The 20,824-nt window shown below is 39.3% G+C and overlaps 1 protein-coding gene across 3 annotated transcripts in view; it reads right to left on the reverse strand.

Annotated features, from left to right (window-relative positions):
• The window catches only part of Usp47 (ubiquitin specific peptidase 47), a 57,217-nt gene that overhangs the window by 13,013 nt on the left and 23,380 nt on the right, over positions 1 to 20,824 (reverse strand). For 2 of the 3 annotated variants that reach the window (XM_032892896.1, XM_032892894.1), the window contains 12 exons: positions 19,367 to 19,462; positions 19,128 to 19,280; positions 15,954 to 16,121; positions 11,351 to 11,482; positions 10,799 to 10,875; positions 10,057 to 10,112; positions 7,854 to 7,966; positions 7,069 to 7,173; positions 6,211 to 6,418; positions 4,680 to 4,795; positions 2,970 to 3,089; positions 853 to 1,630 (listed from right to left, as the gene is read on the reverse strand). In XM_032892896.1, coding sequence (XP_032748787.1) covers positions 853 to 1,630; positions 2,970 to 3,089; positions 4,680 to 4,795; positions 6,211 to 6,418; positions 7,069 to 7,173; positions 7,854 to 7,966; positions 10,057 to 10,112; positions 10,799 to 10,875; positions 11,351 to 11,482; positions 15,954 to 16,121; positions 19,128 to 19,280; positions 19,367 to 19,462 — 2,122 coding nt within the window. Of the gene's footprint in view, positions 1 to 852; positions 1,631 to 2,969; positions 3,090 to 4,679; positions 4,796 to 6,210; positions 6,419 to 7,068; positions 7,174 to 7,853; positions 7,967 to 10,056; positions 10,113 to 10,798; positions 10,876 to 11,350; positions 11,483 to 13,653; positions 13,714 to 15,953; positions 16,122 to 19,127; positions 19,281 to 19,366; positions 19,463 to 20,824 lie in introns of all 3 variants that reach the window. The other variant, XM_032892897.1, reaches the window with a different exon arrangement.

The following is a 20,824-nucleotide window of genomic DNA, read 5'->3' on the forward strand; positions in this document are numbered from 1 at the left end:
TCATCAGAGCAGATTCTTTTTTGCAATAGATGGCGATTAATGAAGAACCACAAGTGGTCATTGTGTGAGAATGAAGGACTATGGAGTACTCTCTCCAAGGCTCAGGAACACTGCAGAAGAGGAGATACTAAAATTTTAAGAGCCAGAGGCAGTAGATGTTTGTAGTAATACATAAAAACAGTATTTGCTAGATGTGACGAGGCCATTGCACACATGGTTGTGACTGCATGCACAAGACCTGTATAAGACCTGTACACAGCCAAAATCCCAGCACAGATGGGCAGGGTTCACAGTCCCAACCCCAGTTGAGGAGCTGCTGGCAACTGATATCTGCTGGAGAATGAAGAATCAAGTTTTCTTAAGAGATGTAGTCCCTGAGAGGCGAGGCTACTCATGCTCCAGCAGATGGCCCTATAGCCACGCACATATAGACAGCACCATGTGAACTCAATGGGTTTAACATAGCACATGAAGTTGGTAGGGAAAATTGGTGGTGATGGTGGGGGGATAGGGAATGAATTGGAGGAAGGGAATAGGGGGTGGATTTAACCAATACACAATAATATGGATATATAAACTTCTTAAACAGAAATAAAATCTTTAAAGTATTTGGCTTCTTTAGCATGGAGAGTACGTGTTACGTTAAAAGTATTCCTTGGCATTCTTCCCTACTACTGGATTCTCTTCCACTTAACTTGACGCAATGACTGCCTAAAGTACTGAACTGCAAATGAATGAAAACTCAATCATCTTACAGTCCATGTCAGGCGGGCTTAGAGCTAAGCACTGGGTTGCTAATCAATGCTGAAGTGAGAAACACTGTTTCAGAGAGCCTTTCTCACGAGTACATACATTTGTGTCCTTCCCCAGAGCCTTCGTCCGCAGTATAGGGGTCAGCTCTGAAGTACATGTACTGCATCTCCCCCCTGCTCTTGCCACTCTCGTCATATTCACTGTCAGTCCCAGAGTCTTCTTCAGCTGTGTCCCATGTCTCCTTTTTCCCTTCGTTTGCCTTAGTTCTTCTACTACTTGTGATACTGTGAGAATCGAGTCCATTGGCCAAAGGAATCTGAGCGCTGTCTGCATTGCACAAAGTGTCGCTGCTGTGACTAGAGCTAAGAATATCGCTGTCTACCGAACTTGTACTCCGGTCATTATTCACATCTGAGTCTGAGCGTTCTTCAGACTGAAAGTTTTCTGGGTCAGAAGTCTGAATGTGTTGTTCAAGTTCTCGATTATCCACAGAGGTGGAAGAGCCCCTCTCATTGAGAGGGGATTCAATATTCTCAAAGTCACTTGTCTCAGTGCTTTTGCTGCTGTCTCCGTTGTCCCCATCCTGCTGCTGCTGCAGTGACAGGCTTTTGAGTTTTTCAGTGCTCTCTTCTAGAATGGCGTCCACAGACTTTAAACTTCCTGCAGGTCCCTTGGCTCTTTCACAGTCATCGTCCACATTACCAGAATCCCCTCCAGCTTTCTGGTATGCTGTCCTTTTCGAATAAGATCCTGGAGATTGTTCAGGCAGCAAAACAAATAACCGGATTGTATTTGCATGTCGATCCAGGAGTTTCCACAAGTGGGAGTCTGTGAAGGCTGCCTGGTGATCTACTGTCTCAGAGCTTTCAACAAATACCTAAACAGTAAATGAGAGGGTTACACTCCATACTATGTTAGTAGCATTCTTATTCTTCATAAGCACATCTTACCAATAAAAGACAGCATACTGTATGTCATAAGATCTCTGACATTATCCATACATTTGACCAGACATGGTAATACACTCCCAATCTCAGTAGTTGGAAAATAGAGGCAGGATAACTGTCATAAGCTAGCCTGTACTACGTAATGAGTTCAAGGCCAGGGAAGGGCAAACACAAGACACTGTCTCCAAAAAACAAACAAAGCAAAGCAAAGCAAAGCAAAGCAAAGCAAAGCAAAGCAAAGCAAAGCAAAGCAAAGCAAAGCAAAGCAAAGCAAAGCAAAGCAAAGCAAAGCAAGGCTTAACCACAGATCGGACAACAATTCACAGTATGTTGGGTTTTGCATAAAAACCTATTACCATTTAATAAATATTACAGATTCATGTTATTAGTTAACCATTTATAGAAAACAGTTGGGGAAAGGATTGTTCTGGCGCTCTTTACCCAAATTATCATTATCATGGTTTAAACATTTTACTGTGCAAATGTGTGTATATGTGTATGGGTGTGCAGTACACATACAGAGTTCAGAAAAAACTTGAGGTAGTCAATTCTCTCTCTGCTATCTATGTCCATGGGATCAAATTTAGGTTGTCTGGCTTGGTCACAGCATTTCTTATCTGATGAGTGCTCTTGCCAGTACACAGATTGCATTTTAATAACACACACACACACACACACGCACACACACACACACACACACACACATACACCAAGAAAATACAGAATTAATAAAATGATATTAAATTACATGTATTAAGTACAGATGCACCAAAATGAATGAATGGAAAGTGTGATAATAGAAGATAGCCAAGGAGAAAAAGTCTGGATGAACCACACCATGAAGCAAGCCACGGTAGTGATGGCACACAGAGCAGGCAAAGGGGCCAAGGGTGGGGAGTCTCATAAGTACACCTTTGACTTGGTGTGAAGGACTGTCCTAACAGGGAACTCAAAGATGGAAATGAGGGAGACAGTCACTGAGGAGACTCAATCACGAAGGCTCAGAAAGGTGGGTCAAACCAGAGTTTGACAAGTAAAGTGTGTGGGAAACAGGAAAAAGTGCTCCTGGGCAGAGGTAAAAGGAGCAGCATTGAGGCAGAGTCAGGCATAGAAAGAAGCCCGACTGGATGGCAAACGATGGAAATTTGGGCTCCAGGCAGAGAGGGACAGTATTGCTGCAACTAAGCTTACAGTAAATATTCGGCTTTACCCAACTTGTGCCCGCCCGCCTGCCTGCATACAAGACTCAATGAGAAGATAAAGACATGCCTTGTTACTTCTAAAGAAGCCCTCAGCCTTCAGGGTCTTGCTGGGCATGCTGAGAAGGCGCAGGTCATTGTAGCAGCGCTCCAGCACGATCCTCATGGGTTCTGCAGGTAAGTGTGTGGCCTGCAACGAGAGTGTCAGTATACAGTGTGCTTCCCAACAGAATTCCACCTGGACGTAGACACTTCAGAAGAGAAGACGTGTGAAGTTCCTAAAGCTGAGGACAGCAGGACCCTATGTGCCAATCCCAATACCCACCCTGAGCCCTCAGAAGAATTGTCAGAGAAAAATAATTTTAAGTAGAGATTTAACAATTTTTGGTTACTCAAAGGAAAAACTCTTAGTCATCTTCATATTACGTATGTTATAAACTGGGACAAAGTAACACTTTCTAACTTTCAAGGCTTTTGCTTTTGACAAAACTCTGTGACTGCACTTGTTCTTTAAACATTTCCCCAATGAGGGTTATTAGCTTCATCACAGTGGGCTACTATGCTGTCTTGTCTTCTTTTTAATTTTTTTAATCCAATCTCAATGCTTATATTTTGCATTGGACTGAACGTTTGCATGTGGCACTTATTTTAAATGTATAGAGCCATATAATCACCTACTATGCATGTGTGCACAAGTTAGCCATCAGGTACTATAGCACACTATGATGTTGTAACTGGCAACAGTGATAGAAGTATTTTAGCTTGCTGCTTAAACACAGTAACGGCTATCAAACCTGACAGACCTCACAAGATCTCTCACAACCAGAACACTTACTGATGGTCACGACACCCCTGTTCCACAGGAATTAAAATCCCATGGTGTAGTCCACTAGTCCAAAGAGACCCAATGTTTTGATCATCTCATTCCAACTCAAACATTCAGAACTGGCCTATTCTCTGAGCTACTTTTAATCCATCACCTTCTTCCTGTTAAGTCTGCTTTGCTACCTCATGTTGCAATTAACATGTCACTAAGCCAGTGTGTAAGCACACATACCACGAAATAAATAAATGCAATAAAAAAATTTTTAGGATGGGGTGTGGTGGTGCACACCTTTCATCCCAACACTCGGGAGGTAGATGTAGGCAGATATAAATATCTACTGAGTTCAAGACGAGCCTGGTCTAAATAATCAGTTTGAGGCCAGCCAGCAGTATACAGTAAGATCCTGCCTACAAAATAAAATAAACACAAACAACTCACTGTACTTCTGTCTTCCTTTGAAACGCAGTAACCACAGCCTGGTGGTATCTGCTTCTTGGCCATATGCCTTTACCTGAATAATTTAAGCAGCTTTCTCAGAACCACCCCAAACTAGACTCCCATGCACCTTGAACACCAGTCTCATGTCACTGGACTTACTAATTCTGTGGCACACATCTGATATACCGCTACAACATTTATATAAAAAACATAGGATCTATTTACTGCTGCACCAGTGAGAGCCCCATTAGTGTTCAAAGCCCTTCTGTGAAACAAACTGAATTCATACCCCTAGTGTGTGCTTCACAAGAACTATAGTCCGAGTTAATGCTATTGCCCATACCCCAAAGCTACTCAGTCTGTTTTTTTCTACCTCAAGTGTCCCTTTCGAGTTCAGTTGTGTTCTGCCTATAAATATTGCCCCTTTAAGGGGGAACTTACAACTTGCAACTACCATAGTGATCCATGCACACAGCAAGAACTCAGATAGATTCATGGTCTAATCTTACTGCTTACCTTTGAGATCAGTTGTTTGAACTCCGAAACTGTCTGATTTAAATAAGCACGCACTGTTACAGGAGCAGCGACAGTCTCTGCCTTCAGATCGACAACATGAACTTTCACCATCACTTCTATTGCATTAAAAACATAAAAATATAACTGGAGGTTAATTTTTTAAAACTGTATTTTATGTTAGTGCATTCTAAATGTGTTTCTAATAGATGGCAAAGACAGTATGTTCTCATTATCCAATATATTAGGTTTACATTACTTCCATCTAATTTCATTAAAAAGCATTATTTTTGACCTCTGCATTCTTTTATATTACACATATAAAAAATACAATTCAGGTATTTCTTGGTTTTCTGCTTAGGATCAAATGTAAAATTTACTGCTCTTCTTAAAAAAATACTTCAAATTCCATGGAAAATTCTATGCCCAAACCAGTGTGGTTTATTTGTCTTTCATTTTTACATCATATTTATAACTAAATTTTAGTCACTTAAAAAAGAAACAGCACCTAGCATTCCATTTAGCGGTTATGTTACTGTCAATTCTCAATTTTCCCCTGATGCCGCTCACTTAAATGACAAAATAGTCTAAGATCTTGATGATTAATGAATAATAGAAATGACTCCTTAATATACATCATAGTATTTAAAGTCTGTCTAAAACCTTTTTTATATTTATTTATTTTGCATTGAGGGGTTATAACACACACACACGAGAGAGAGAGAGAGAGAGAGAGAGAGAGAGAGAGAGAGAGAGAGAGAGAGAGAGAGAGAGAGAGAATGTATATATACTTGTGGGAGTTGGCTCCCTCCCTCTATGAGTCATCTTGATGGCCTCGTCATGTTTTAGAAATTGCTTTTATTACTGATTCATGTAATTCTTTAATTATTGCATCCCTTTTATATCCCATTCGGAAAAAAATCTGTTACAGGGACTCTATACAAAGTGCAGAGTCTGGCTAATGCAAGCACCACCAAGGTTTCAGAAACGACAGGCAGGTTTCTTGGGAGATGAGTATACTTCATATACTTTGGACAGCAGAGCTGTATAAAGCAAGAAAGTGCATGGCTTCTATAAGGAATAGGAGAGAGAAGGGGGAGGGGAGGAGAAGAAAGGATGACGGCAGATACCCCTGGGATCTGAGCTGAGCTCATAACGAAGGCATTTCACATCATCCGACAGATGCTCCACGTTAAAGAAGGGAGCCCTACTCAAACCCTGAGAGGTCTTTCCTTGCTGCTGTTGTTCACTATTTAAATTTTGTGTATAGAGGTCTTAAAAATTTTGAACTTATGATGTGCCCATCCCAGCCTCCCCACTCCTGGAATCACAGCATGTGCCAACAAGCCCAGCAAAAGCTGGACCTTGGGGAATGGGAAAAAAAGCTGGAACTTAACTTCAAATTCATTGCTGACTACTTCTCAACCTGTCAAAATTATATTTAAGAACATATAAAAAATTTAAATCATTTGCTTCTATTTGATCGCAATAATTTAAAATCCATTATAACTTGAGCATAAAATTTCTTACTTACCTCCAGGTTTATAAGACTGAAAAATTTGATCAGGCTTTCTTGTCTCCAACAGCAGATCAAACATGTACGTTGACTTGACTCCTCCTAGAAGCAGCCCCATTGGCGTATCTTCTTCTCCCTCATAGGATCGTTCCAGGTAATCATGAAACTCATCATATTTTACCAGGCGACAGCAATCCAAGGGAATCACCTCTTCTAAATCCATCATCTAACAAAACACAATCCCCCACAAAATAAAAACATGTGTTTTTGTTTTTTTGAGAAAGAAGCAAGTGTAACCCAGGCTAGACCTGAATTCACTATGCAAAAGAAGATGACCTTGAAGACTTGATCTTCATGCCTCCACCTCTTAAATGCTAGATTACAGCATTTGAGCAACCATGCCTGGCTTAAACATATTTAATTACCACTTTTCACTATTCCTAAACAACATAAACTATACAATGATGAAACTGTGTCCTTATCATGTTTATAGTTGTAGGATAAATCATCTCAATTTACTGTTGATTTACATTATGACATTTAAACAATAAAATAATCATCATAAGAAATTTCCTAATGGATTATAAATTCCATGAGGCCAAGACCCTGTCTTCCCTCTGTTATCTCTAATGGCTCATACAGAGGGCACTCAATAGACACCTCCTAAATAAACAGAAAGCACAAATAAATGTGTTTCTAATCTAACTCCAAGACTCAGAAGCTGACTAGCTTTCACGATCTACTGAGTATAGTCCAAAGCACAGCTGGAGGATGGAGGAAGATTAACGGTTAACATTCGAGGTACTTAAGTCATCTATTTCAACGATAAAGCTTTGGTGCTCTTTACATTAAAGTCTAACCACCCACTAAACATACCTTATAAGCCATTTCTACTGCTTCCTTTAATGTCTTGTCCTTATGAACCTCCAACTTGTTTTCCATCATTACTTGTTTCACAGGATGTAAACAGAATAATTTTATCTACAAAACAGAAAATATCACCATCAATTCACTAGGTCAAGGGTCCCAGCTGAATCCACTTTTCTTCATTGTCAAAACAATGTAATTAAAAAAAAAACATAGTTGGGACTATTCTTTCTTACTTCTATATTTGTAACCAATCGATTAAGTCTTATGTCTTAAAAAAAAATCTCAAAACATCACTTTCAACAACTGTACAATTGTATGTAAGCATTTTCTTGACTTACAATCTGGTTGGTTTTTTCCCTAATTTGGAAAACACTGATTAATATGCTTCTAGTCAACATTTCTATAGTAATCTGCAAGAATTTCACAAGGTTATCTCTCTAAGGGAAATTATCTCCAAGAATATTATTTTTTGAGTATACTTAAAAAGTTTCAATGTGTATGGGTGTTTTGCTTGCGCGAATGTCTGCTGTGTGTGCCTAGTACCCTTGAAGGCCAGAAAGGACGTCCAATTCCTTGAACCTGGAGTTACAGGTGGTTGTGAGCTGTCATGTAGGTTCTGGGAATTGAACCCAGGTTCTCTAGAAGAGCAGACAGTGCTTTTAACTGCTGAACATGTCCACAGTCCTGTGTAAGGTTTACAAGAGAACAATGAGGGCAAAAGGACAGTAACTGAAGTGTGGCCTCCATTTCTGTTTCCCAGTACTTCTCTCCTCAAGACATGGGAATCAAACCTTGCATGTGTTTCGTTCAATTTCTCGTTGCCTCTTTTCCTGTTCTTCCAATTCTCTCTCCTTCTGCACCAGGTTCTTAATGTGTTCTGGGTACTCATCCACTTCTAGAAATTCTAGGAACATAAGAGAGTGTCGTCACTCAGGGCAATCTCCTGTACACGTTTTGTTCTACTGTGCTTCCATGGAAACATGTTCTATCCTCTCAAGGTAGAGCAGAGACAATCTTGGGGGCAATATGAAGAGCTATGGATAATGAGACCATATTCAGATGGAGTAAACAGCTCAAATTCTAGAACCCAACAAGACGCCAACATTTAAAGAAACCTTGGAAACTTAAAGTCATGTTTTACTTCAAATTGTGCCATCCATCACCAAGGAACTCTGGCCTCGGGCAACTTTACTTCAGACTCAGCTCCTTAAGCTTATTAAAGACACCTGGGCCAAAAGGTACTGCCTAGAGAATGTAGTACGAATGAGTAAATGCTGCTCATGAAATTGTCACTACACTCTAATAGCATTAATACCTTCCCTTTCTCCTCACTGAAGCCCTACAAGGCAGAGGCACAAAACTGGTAACTCCACAGTTTCATGTGACTTAAAAGTATATTTGAAACAATATGAAATCAGAACACTTGAATAAAGTCAATGATCGCTTGATTTTTATGGAGAACAATGACTATCAGTATCATCAACCAATAGGATCCATAAAGAGGAAAAATGCAATGTTTCCAGAAATCAGCTCTAGTCTTTAAAACAAAACAAAACTTTCCCTTTTTTCCTCATGCTGTATGAACACATTCCTGTTATCAACTAGCTAAAAAAGCATTCCCAATCTGGTAACACAGTGCCCCCTGGTGTTTACCACAGAACTTGAGTGGGTTAGTTAGCCAAGAGGGGCTGAAGCCCTGCACTGTCTAGGGCAAGGTTCACAGGATACATGGATTACAATCCTGGCTTTGCCTCTAAGCCAAACTACTACAGGTCCTGAAATATACACTGGTGAGAACAAAAACTAATAGTTGAAACAGATATATGAACACATCTGCTACTAAAACTAAAAATGCTGAGGTTAAAGTTAATGATTACTTTTTTGAATTATAAAAATATGGGAAAACTCATCTGTGTATGTGTCTAGATACATACATACACATTCTAACATGTCTGCAACACTGTGAATCAGGAAGGATTAGCAAGAAAACCTCCCTCCCCAAGGACTAAAAACTTTAATAACAATCAAAAATATAGAGAAAAGGACACACACACTTTACACTAAGGATTATTTTTGGGAGGTCAGTGGGCAGCACTGAAGGTTCTAGGCATAGAAATCAGGCATGGGACTTGGCAACAGCATCTTATACCAGTTAAGCCCAGGCCCACCCTGGGTTTCTTAATAAAATATAAAGTAATTTTTTTTTACTAGACTCACAAAAATTTGTTTGAGTTTTAAATAGAGATATGTAACTCTATTAAACAATTTCTGCAGTACTTCAGGCCATCTGAAGTTCTCTCTCAAACTATGTAGCTACTAACCGAACCCAAAAACGTGAAACTAAAACAAGCATACTAGCTATGCTGCAAGCCCCTACAGTGTGCTTTCACTCATGAATTACAACCCTCTAAGGTGTCATTGTTTCCAGTCTACAAAATCTGCAAAGACTCAGAAAAAGTCAAGTGATTTGCTCTAGAACACACAACTGGGGAACTGTGATGCCGCACAGGGTATAAGCTTAGTTAAAGTTCTACCTAATCTGTTTAACGAAGAGAAAGTTTTCTAACCACCTTTGTCCGTGGGTGGGCATGCTTGTGTGTGACTGCATGTCGACCTGTGTATAGTACTGGTTATCAGAACTCTGGGACTTATGAATGCTAACTAAGAACTCTCACTGGCCTATGGCCTCAGCTCCTTTAAAATTACTATTTTTGCGATAAGGTCCTGTTAAATTGTCAGTAGGCTTCAGGATTGTAACCCTCCTGCCTCACCTAGCCTTCTAAGTAACTAGAATTATAAGCACACATCACTAGGCCCAGATCTATAGATTTCTGTAAAATGTTTTTATCACCTAGTATTACTTCTTAACAGTGGTCTTAATTCACTCTCCCAGCATAAACTAACTCTTAGGTGTTAACTTTGCTATCACCTAAAAGCAGTTATCTACATTTTCAAGACCTGCAAAGGAAATTTCACCATGGGCTAGTAACATACTTGCATTTCTTGTTGGATCCTTCAGTCTGTATATCAGCATATATGCATTTGTTGAGCTAGGAGAAATACAACAAAGATTAGCAGGTCCTTTAAAATAGACAGTAGCTTCCATTTATAAGCACTAAATCTTTATTTGAAATATAATCATACCACTATTCACAGACACATTCACATTAAAACATTCCAGAAGGAAAGGAAAATCCTTTTTTGTCATCAATGGCACATGTATGAAAAGGTTAACACACTCCTTTTGGTAACATGATGAAGTTGTAAAGAAGGCTGTGTGTCACAATGCCTACTGCAGCTAAGTCAGGGCTGGGCAAACTGCTTTGCTGGAAAGAACCAAGAAAAAAAAACCCCTTAGTCTCGCTGATTGGTGGTGGCACACCCCTTTAATTCCAGCACTCAGGAAGCAGAGGCAGGCAGATCTATGTGAGTTCAAGGCCAGCCTGGTCTACGAGTTCCAGGATAGCCAAGGATACATAGAGAAATCCTGCCTCAAAAAAACCAACCAAACCATAGCACACCACACACCACACCACACCAAACCCTCATTCTTTGTAGGTCAGATGGTCTGTGTTGCAACTCAAGCTATGTTACAGTGGGCATCAGCCAAAAACTTATGGACAGATGCCTGTGGCTTGTAGTCTGCTGACCCTTGGCTAAGGCTTTCCTAGTAAGACCCACAGAGAAGTTAAACTTACTCCAGTGAATCAACACTGAAGTTCATGCTATTGCTTACCTTGCAAAAGCACTGGAGTAGTAGCCTCTGCTTCCTGAAGACCCACCATGTGTCTTCTTAATGTCTTCTTGTGTTATCTAGAAAGTTGTAATGTTACTTTTTTTTGGTAAGAACCATTAATGTCATCATGTAAATATGGACCTAATAGTCCCCCCCAAGACAGTTCTTAATATGTAGCCTGGCTGTGCTTGAACAATCCTCTACCTCAACCTTGCCAGTACTAGAAACTATGGGGTGAACCACTAAGCCCAACCCTAATCCAACCTTTCAGACTCTGACCACACAGATAGTTCAGAGTTTATCAGTGGCTTCTCTGGTGAGTAAAGCTCAAAATTCCTAGCCCCACATCAATCACAAGGAATTCATAAGGAAGGGTGGGGACCAGAGGAAAGAGGTACCCCTATTTTGGAAACATGTAACAAGCTCTAACAAAGAAGAACAAGGACACAACTAACAATGAAAGACCAGTTCAATGGGAACTCGAGACACACCACTGGGCTCTGAATAAACCACCCTACTACTGAGTTAACTTCTCCACTTCAGGAGCCTTACCCTGCTCACATGTTGGTCATTGAAACTGTACCACTGATCGTCGCTGAAAGACTTTATGCAAGCATAATAGTGTCCCCCAGCAGCACTCCCTGAATGTACCATCACCGAGAAGAGCTCATACATCAGGGAGTTCTAAAAGAGAGAAGAAAAAGTTTCGAAGAGAAGGCTATAATAAACCCTTATTTGAAGCTCTATTTCCTATGGATTCAGAATACATAACATGACAGCTATCCTTTGTAAACTAACTTACCCCATAGGTAACATTAAAATGGTAAGTCACCAAAACCTTATTAGTACATGACACTTTCATCCTTCGTACTTGTATATGCTGTCTTGTGATCTTTGGAAATGTATCTGTCTATAAACATATGCTTGATTATTTAGGAAAAATAATAGTCTGCAATTTTGTGAAGTACATACTAAATAGAAGGCTGTTTTAATTTGCATAGTCAAGATCAAGAAATTATCAGACAGGCAATGGTGGTGCACACTGCCTTTCATCCCTGCACTTGGGAGGCAGAGCCAGGTGGATCTCTGAGTTTGAGGTCAGCCTGGTCTACAAAGTGAGTTCCAGGGCAGCCACGGTTATACAGAAAAACCCTGTCTCAGAAAAAACAAAACAAAACAAACAAACAAACAAAAAAAACAAGAAAAAAAGAGATCACCAACACATTCCTTTTTTTCTTTAAATAAAATTCTATTTCTGACACTAATTGAAGTATCTTATATATTCATGCAGTATTTTTGATAAGTAACATTAATTTGCCATCTATAATTTACATTAATAATCAATTCAAGCCAGGCATGGTGACTTACTGTTTAAATTATAGCACCTGGGAAGCAGAGGCTGACATACCTGTGAGTTGAAGGGCAGCCTAGTCCACACAGTGAATTTTAGGATAGACAAGGCTCCATGGAAGAGACATTGTCCCAGCATGCCCACCCACACCCACACCTCTCCCCCACATCCAGAACTGCTGCTATTTCGGTACTAAGTCATTTTACGGCTCTTCCACTCTAAACATGCCTGATGCTGTCTACAATACACTCTTTTCTCTTCTGTTGGTATTAGAGACTGAACTCATAGACACTAGGTAAGTGTCCCAGTGTGGCTATATGCCTACTCCTCTGTGCTACTCTTCATTCTGAGATAGGGTCTAAGTTGCCCAGGTGCTTTTGAACCCACTATGTTGCCTAGGGCAGGCCTCAAACTTTTGACTCTTCTAGACTTGTCTTCCAAGTGCTAGAATTATAAGACATGTGCCTCCACACTAGCTTGAATTACTTTTTCTTTTAGAAGCTTTGGCACTTCACACCCCCTAAAACAATTACTAGAGACCCTGGCAACCAGGGTCTGTCTCTAAAATCAATAAGGAGCAATAAGGATTTTATCTCTAAAATCAATAAGGAGCAACCAGACACATAGCTCAGGTCTTTAATTTAGCACTTAAGAGGTTATAGCAGGACAACAGTTGAGAATTCAAGGCCAATCTGGACTATAAAGTGACACTGTTTCAAAGCCAGAAACAAACAAACAAACGATAACAGAGAAGAAAATATAACAGCACAGAAGGCTTATATCGAACTCACAAGAGAGGCTGGGGAGACAGGTCTGAGGTGAAGTACAGAGCACTTGAGGCTCTTGCAGAGGATCTAAGTTTGGTTCTCAGCACCCACACTATAGCTCACAACCACTCTCTTCTAGGGTCCATAGGTATCAGGCATGCACACGGTGCACATGCGCGCACACACACCAGAGGGGGGGATGGAGGGAGGGGGAGAGGGAGAAGGAGAGGGAGAGGGAGGGGCAGGCAGGGAGGCACTATTAGGAGGTGTGGACTTGTTGGAGGAGGTGTGACTTTGTTGAAGAAAGTGTGTCACTGGGGGGTGGGTTGCAAATGCTCAAGCCAGTCCTAGTCTCATTGTCTCTCCCTGCTTCCTGTAGATGCAGATATAGAACTCTCAGTTCCTTCTCCAGCATCTGTCTGCCTGCATGCCACCATGACATGGACATGACCGATGACAATGGACTAAGCCTCTGAAATAAAGAGTTGTCATGGTCATGGTATCTTTTCATAGCAATGGAAACTCTAATTAAGACATACATATATTTCTTAAAAATTCCACAACCATCTCCAAACACATGAATGTTATCAACTCAGAGGCTCAGGTTATATCACAGTAGTAACCAGGTGCTGAAAAGGGAGACTCCTGTAACTTGCTACCCACACTGGAGTGGGCTTTTTGGTGATCGAGCAGCCTAAGAGTCATCATGCTTCATTAAAGAAGTGCAATAAACTCACTGGTTCACCAAGCTGGAATTGGATGGAATCCTTTCTCTGGTCTGTCTCCGCCATCTCTACCTGGAGTGAATAAAAATAAGAGTTCCCAGGGCTGGAGATGGCTCATTGGAAGAGCACTGGCTGCTTTTCCAGAGGACCCAGATTCAGTTCCCAGCACTCACATAGCAGCTCACAACTGTCTTTAACTCTAGATATCCTCTTCAGTCCTTAGGGTACCAGGTATATACATGATGTACAGACATGCAGGCAAAACACCAATATACATCAAATAAAATGAATTTTAATAGAGTCTCTAGGAGAGGTCATGACACAGAAGGTTAGAAAGACCATTTGTCATAGTAGATTCTGCAAGGTTTTTTGTTTTTTTAAGTTTTTGAGAGGGTCTCGCTTTGCAACCCTTTCTCAACTGGAACAAGCTATGTTAGACCAAACTAGCCTCAAACTTGCAGCCAATTCTCTGATTTTTATCCTGCAACTGGGCTCATGCATACACTACTGTATAGGCATGTTAGATCTCATTCACTTTTTTGAAGAAGCTCTTTCTTTGTTTTGTAGCACCAGGGAACATATCAGGCATGCTAGATGAGTATACTTAATTCCTTTATTCTTTGCTTAGAAATACTGGGACCTTCTAAAATCAAATAGCAGCACACTCAGTTTGTCTTGTCTTAACTTTAAACTGACTACAATTATTACATAATGAAACTTCTAAAACAAACTCTGAATTTTATTGCCAAAACTAAGATTAATCAAAGTAATGACAGGCAGGTTTTAAAATTTACCTACAATCTAGAATTTGTGCTACAAACATCGTTCATTATTTTTTGAAACAGGGCTTACTTAGTAGCAACTGCTGGTTGGAACTTGTTATTCTAAGAGATACAAGAACTGCCTCTGTCACACAAGTGCTGGGATTCCTGGCATTTACCAACTGGTTACTGGTAACACATTTTCAAGTTTTACTGTAATTAGGAACTCTGCCCTCCAATTATGTTCCTGAAAAATTCTGAGGTTGCAAGTTCTAGATAAGTGTGGTGGTATATTTGTAGACCCGAATCACTTTCAAAATTAGAATTATAGGTATCACATTACAAGTAAAAGGCAACTCCGCCTATATGGGAGAAACAAGGGTTCTCAGGGACGATATTTTACTAACAGTTACTGAAGCATTTTCCCACAATAGGGCAAGGCAAGGAAACTGCCTTATCATTCCTACTCAGTACTGAACTGGACATCTTACCAAGACACTGATGAAGAAAAGGCATCCACAGTCAGAATGAAGAAACTGAGCTGTCTTTATTAGCAGCTAACATGATTATCTACACATAACAGTTGGCAAAGTGGAGCTACACTGGGTTCACAGTAACTTGATGGTCTCATATGGAGTTGTAATGTATCTGCTACATTAAACACTGCACAGCAATCCCCACTCAGCTCTTTTCCCCGAATGGGGGCGGTAACCTTAAAAAATCAAGGATAGTAGAGATGGCGGCAAGAAGAGTGGCCTTGATCTCAAAATAGAGTCACGCTGTAATGCTTCATTCTTAACTATTGCCCCAGATCTTTAGATTTAATGATTCTGTGGCTTAAGAAAAGTTAATGATTTATTACTTATGCTATGCTCAAGGGTTGTTTTTTTTTTTGTTTGTTTTTTTTATAAGAAATCATCCTCTTAATAAAGCAGGTTACATGGCTATAAAATGGTTGATAAAAAACCTTAAGATCACTGACATGGTGAAAGAAAATCCTACCCTAGATACCCAGTCCTTTGGTTTCCAATTCATAATTTAAAGAAGAGCATCATTTTCTAGAATTTCTAATGACTGTTTTAGAAAGGAGAGGAAAGCCAACCAAAGATTTGGCTTTCCTTAATTCAAGGTCAGCTCTGTGATTAAGTGTTTCAGAAGTGTACCACTGTTAGAATTCTTAAAATGAAACATATCAAGCCCAATCTTCTTATTTTCCTCTATGGGCAAACTCAGTGAAGATAAAGGATTTGGAGACTTGCTCAATCCTAAGGGCAGAGGTAGCAGCCATTCTAACATGGTACAATTTTCAACATAGTACAGTTTCCTAGGAAGTAGTAAGTAGTGTTTTCTAAAACACAATTATGATTATACCCAGCACAAAATATTTTTTAAGTCTTAAAAACGAAGTACAAAGTAATGCAGATGTTCAAAAATGACTATATTCTCCATCTTTGTTAAATAAAGCATGCAGGAACTAGGGGTATAGTTCTTTGGTGAACCACTTGTTTAGCATGCTCAGTACCTAATACCAATGAACATCATAAAAGGTACCTTTTCCAGGCCAGGTTTTGAAATCTTCTCACTCCCAGTACTGCTCTCCAGGCATATCCCTTCATCAACAGCATCATCCGTGGAGAAATCATTGCTCATCTGGTCGCTGTGGCAACTGCCTTCATTTTCTGCTCCACTATCAGTGCAACTTTCAGTCTGAGGAGATTTCTAATAAGGCACAGTTATCTAACTATCTTAAGCCAAATAAAGGAAAAGATATTATGTTTTTTATCATCTTCCCATAGTTTAATATGTTCTGATTAAGAGAAACACCTATTTCATTTTAAGTAAACTTGTTTTAAACGCAGATTTTAAGTTAACTAAAAAATACACTCTAAAAGTATTTCTATTGTTCATAAAATTTTAACACTGCAAATAGTGGTTCTCAATTATATTAAACCCCATTTATGATTACTGCTACAAAGGAACAAGAGAAAGTTAATATTTCCTTCAGAAACATTTGAGACAGCAACTACCCTTGGCTCCAAACAGAATCATTTATTCCCAATCCCAACAAAACATTCTCTTGATTACTGTAGGAAAGTTAAACTAAGCCATCCACCTGTCCCTGAGAACTTTAGGATCTGCTGTGCTCAGTGCAGGGATATAGCATTTCCATGCCTGACTGCTTTCAATTCACAGCCACCGAGACTCAAGCTGAAGAATTCCACTTGTTAGAAACTCCAAACAAGCCTTTCTTTTCCTTTTCTTTAATAATTTATACACGTACCTACAATGTTTTTATTAACATAAATTTAGATTTAAGATGAAAGCCTTTGATAAGTTCTTAAAGCCACCACACAACAAGAATAACTTTTGTTGTTGGTAATAACATTTTTCTAAGTATATCATCTAGTTCCCAGGGCAGTCTTCTTCCTTTGAGGACATTAGATTCAAGACAAAATGAAGGTAAAAAAATCACCTCCAGAACTGCAAGACGAGCATGGCAGCACACATTTGTAATCCCGGCATTTGGGATGCAGAGGCATAAGGACTGCTAATTTCAGGCCAGCCATAAATGTATAACAAGATTCTTTCAAAAAAAGTAAAACCAAAAACAAACCCCAAACCAACTAACCAACCAAACAAGATTTTTTTAAAACGAAGTCCCCAAATTCCAAACAAACAAGCAAAATCTGTATTTCTTTCCTCTAGGATAGGTTTATAACAAATATGTCAGGAATATAGAAAACACCCGTCAGATCTTCATCTACGTTTAAGTGAGAATTTGATGAAGAATATCTCCTTTCAAGCTTAACAGACTTTGGGAAGATTTCCTAACTTTAACTAAACACCATCTAATCTTGTTATTCCCTCTTCTCTCTCTTACGGGTGTACATATCCAGTCTCGTCTGTTACTTTATCAGTTCTTTACGAATGCTCATTGGCTGTAGCTGCCATTCAGTGCACACCCACTGCAGTTACAGCAGCTCCTTACAACAGGAAAACGAGGGCCAGAGTTTAGAGATTTACTAGGATGCACCAAATATAAAGGCATATTATCTCTGCTGCTTTCTAGCACTAAATAGTGACATGTAGGAAATAGGTGTGGAGTAAGTGAGGTTGTTAAAACCCCTCAGCACAAAGACTAGAATCCCCTCTCTACCAACACTGGCACAACGCAGATGAGGTACAGAAAACACTGTTTTCTTATTTATCAAACTTACTGTTTTCATCACACTCACACAAATACTATGTTGGTTAGTTTTATGTCAATTTGACACATACTGTAGTCATCAGGGGGGGAGAGACTCAATTGAGAAAATGTCTCCATAAGATCAAGCTATAGGCAAACCTGTAGGAGAGCCTGGACCACTGTGGACGGTGCCATCCCTGGGCTGGTGATTCTGGGTTCCTCTATAAGAAAGCAGGCTGAGCAAGCCATGATGAGCAAGCCAGTAGGCAGCACTCCTCTCTGGCCTCTGCATCAGCTTCTGCTTCCAGATTTCTGCCCTGATTTTCTTCAATGATGAACAGTTTGTCAAAGCTTAAGCCAAATAAACTTTTTCCTCCCAAACTTGTTTTTGGTGTTTCATCACAGCAACAGTAACCCTAACTAAGACAAACACTAAAGGAAACTTGATGACCATTTACACTTATATTTGAGCCCCTGGAAGAAGGTAGATTTTTACAACTAGTATTCAGTTTCCATCAGGAAAGCCACAAACAAAACTCTTACAGCAGCAAGGATTTATCACCCTGTAACAACTACCCTTTCTGACTGACAATCGTTTACACAATACAATCAGGAGAATATCCAAAAGAAAAGAAGCAGGATAATATATATTAAATAAAGCTAGAAAACCCTTCTCCAAGGGTTTTCTATCAATGAGTAGAAAGAAACTGATGAGCCTTTCTTATATTCATCAAAATCCCATGTTTAAACTATTTAAAGTTCCAAGTTAAAACAAAAAATAAAATCAAAGAATAATAGATAAAACCTCTTGTATGTCTGCTTTTGTACCTTAGTTAAGAGTATTAGCACAGAGAGAAGACAGTAAGGTCATATACTACTTTGTTCATTCCCTCCCTCACATATATTGGCATCGTGTGTAGAAAAGATCAGAAATCCAGCTATAATACAGTTTCAACAAAAAACTATGAAACAAGATTGTTATCCAAATTCAAGAGAGAATCCCAGCGGTGAAACCCTTTTGACTCTTAAAGAGCTTATGCTATTCCGGCCAAAATGGCCAAAACACAAAAACAAAAACAAAAACAAAAACAAAACAACAATAACAAACAAACTTGAAACGTACAGTGTCAGGCAAAGCTTTTTTTTTTTTAAAGCCACATGGATAATCTTCTCATACAATGTACCAGTGGAAAATGAGGAAGGAGAAAGCTTTCGTCAAGAGCACACTTCAAGTAGACCAGTCCTAACTCATCTCACACAACTCTTCTCAAAATAAGTAGGGGCTGGAAAGATGGCTCAGTGGTAAGAAAACTTTCCAGAGGACCGGGGTTTGACTCCTAGACCCCACAGAGTGGCTCACAACTGTCTCTAATTCTAACTTCAAAGAATCCAAAACCCTCTTCTGGCCTATGAGGGCATCAGGCACACATGTAATACAGACATACATTCAAGCGAAACACTCATACACATAAAGTGATTTTAAAAAATTAAAATAAAAATGTATAATGAAAAGCATAACAGGAAAAGGTAATATTTACCTCATCTTCAATATCAATAAATGTGCTCATATCCAGCTCCTCTGGAAATGACATTCGATCATTCAGTTTAATTCTATGCATGGTTGTATAATCAAAATCAAACCTTTTCAACTGTAAAGTCAGCAGATAGGGAAAATGCAAAAACCGAAGGCCCTAAAAAGAAGCAAGTGTGGTTAGGGGACAAATGGACAGAATAGTGAATATCATCTCAGACATAATAATATTTACAAGTCTCTTACCTTACGAGCATCGCATTTCTTCTTACAACGTTCACAGAAGTATTGATTTGGGCCATCCAAGATCTCTGGTTGAATAAATGCATGCAATGCTTCTTCCTAGTTAGAAAAAAAGTCATTGTTTTACAATTACTTAAAATACTGTTTAATGTTAAAACTGTAACTGAAGTCATCAAAAATGCCATGAATGAATAGAACAAAATTAGTGGCAAAATATTATTATAATAATTATTAAAAGTTATAATAAAATTATGTTATTTCATTCTTCATAAAAATTGCTTTGGTCAGTATTTTATATTCCAACCTCTTCTACTTTTTTTTTTTTTTTAAAGTTTTTCAAGGCAGGATTTTAGCCTTGGCTTTCCTGTAACTCACTCTGTAGACCAGGCTGTCCTGGAACTCATAGAGATCTGACTGCTTCTACCTCCCACGTGCTGGCTGGGATTAAAGGCATGTGCCACCACCACCCCACTTCTACTTAATTTCTTACTGACTCTTACACTGTGGTGTTGGACTGAATGATATAGATAGGAAAAGTCCTGATCTTTAGAAAGGAGGTAGGTAGGTCCTGAGCTATGGAAGGGAACAAAATGTTACCACACCATGCTGTTGCTAGCACACAGAACAGAAAAGGACTGCTTCTTGTAAGCTACAGTTTTGTATGTTATGCTATTAACAAATTATGCTTCTAATTTAGTTCCAAACTGTGACTTTATCACTCTAGGGTGACAAGCTTTGCTTTACATAGGCCATTCCTTCCCACACACACTATGAACAATTTAACTGCTCATATAGTTGTAGACTGTATTTTTCAGAAGTCAAAGTAGAAAAAGGATAATTCTTAGGTTCTTAGGTTAGCAAAAACAAAGCCAGGATCATTACAATTTTATAGCACATAATCTAGGCACAAGTGCAACCAGAAGAAACATAGTATGGCCCCCCCATCTTCTCACTGTTGGCCTATTGGTATTCTCCTCTCATGCTCTCGTTGTTGGACTATCCCTATTCTCCACAGATCCATTTTTCTTTACTATTTAACATTTTCTTTGTTTAGAATAGGGAAGCTAGTCTTTCTAAGCCTTATAAATAATAAGAACTGGAACAACGCACTAAGCGCTAATCTCCTGCATCTCTGATGCTGACAGCAATTCCTGTTAGTGACACTTAGCCGCAAAGCAACGTGTCTCCTTACAGACGGTTCTATCCAGGCTTCTCCATGAGAATCTCTGCTCTGAGTTAGGGAAAGAACTTTATCTAAGTCATTCATTCATCTTTTTTTCATTTTCATTTCTAAGATAATTAGAAATTTGCACATACTTGCAAGAATTGATATTATCCAGAGATACTCTCTACACATTGTCCTGTTTCCTAAGAATGACATTTCATAAACTACAGAACATCATAATGGTGATGGGGACACTGCACGATCCTCCTTCTTCATTCAAGCATTCTCAAATCACT

Source organism: Rattus rattus, chromosome 2, assembly GCF_011064425.1.
Source record: "Rattus rattus isolate New Zealand chromosome 2, Rrattus_CSIRO_v1, whole genome shotgun sequence".
Lineage (NCBI taxonomy): Eukaryota > Metazoa > Chordata > Mammalia > Rodentia > Muridae > Rattus > Rattus rattus.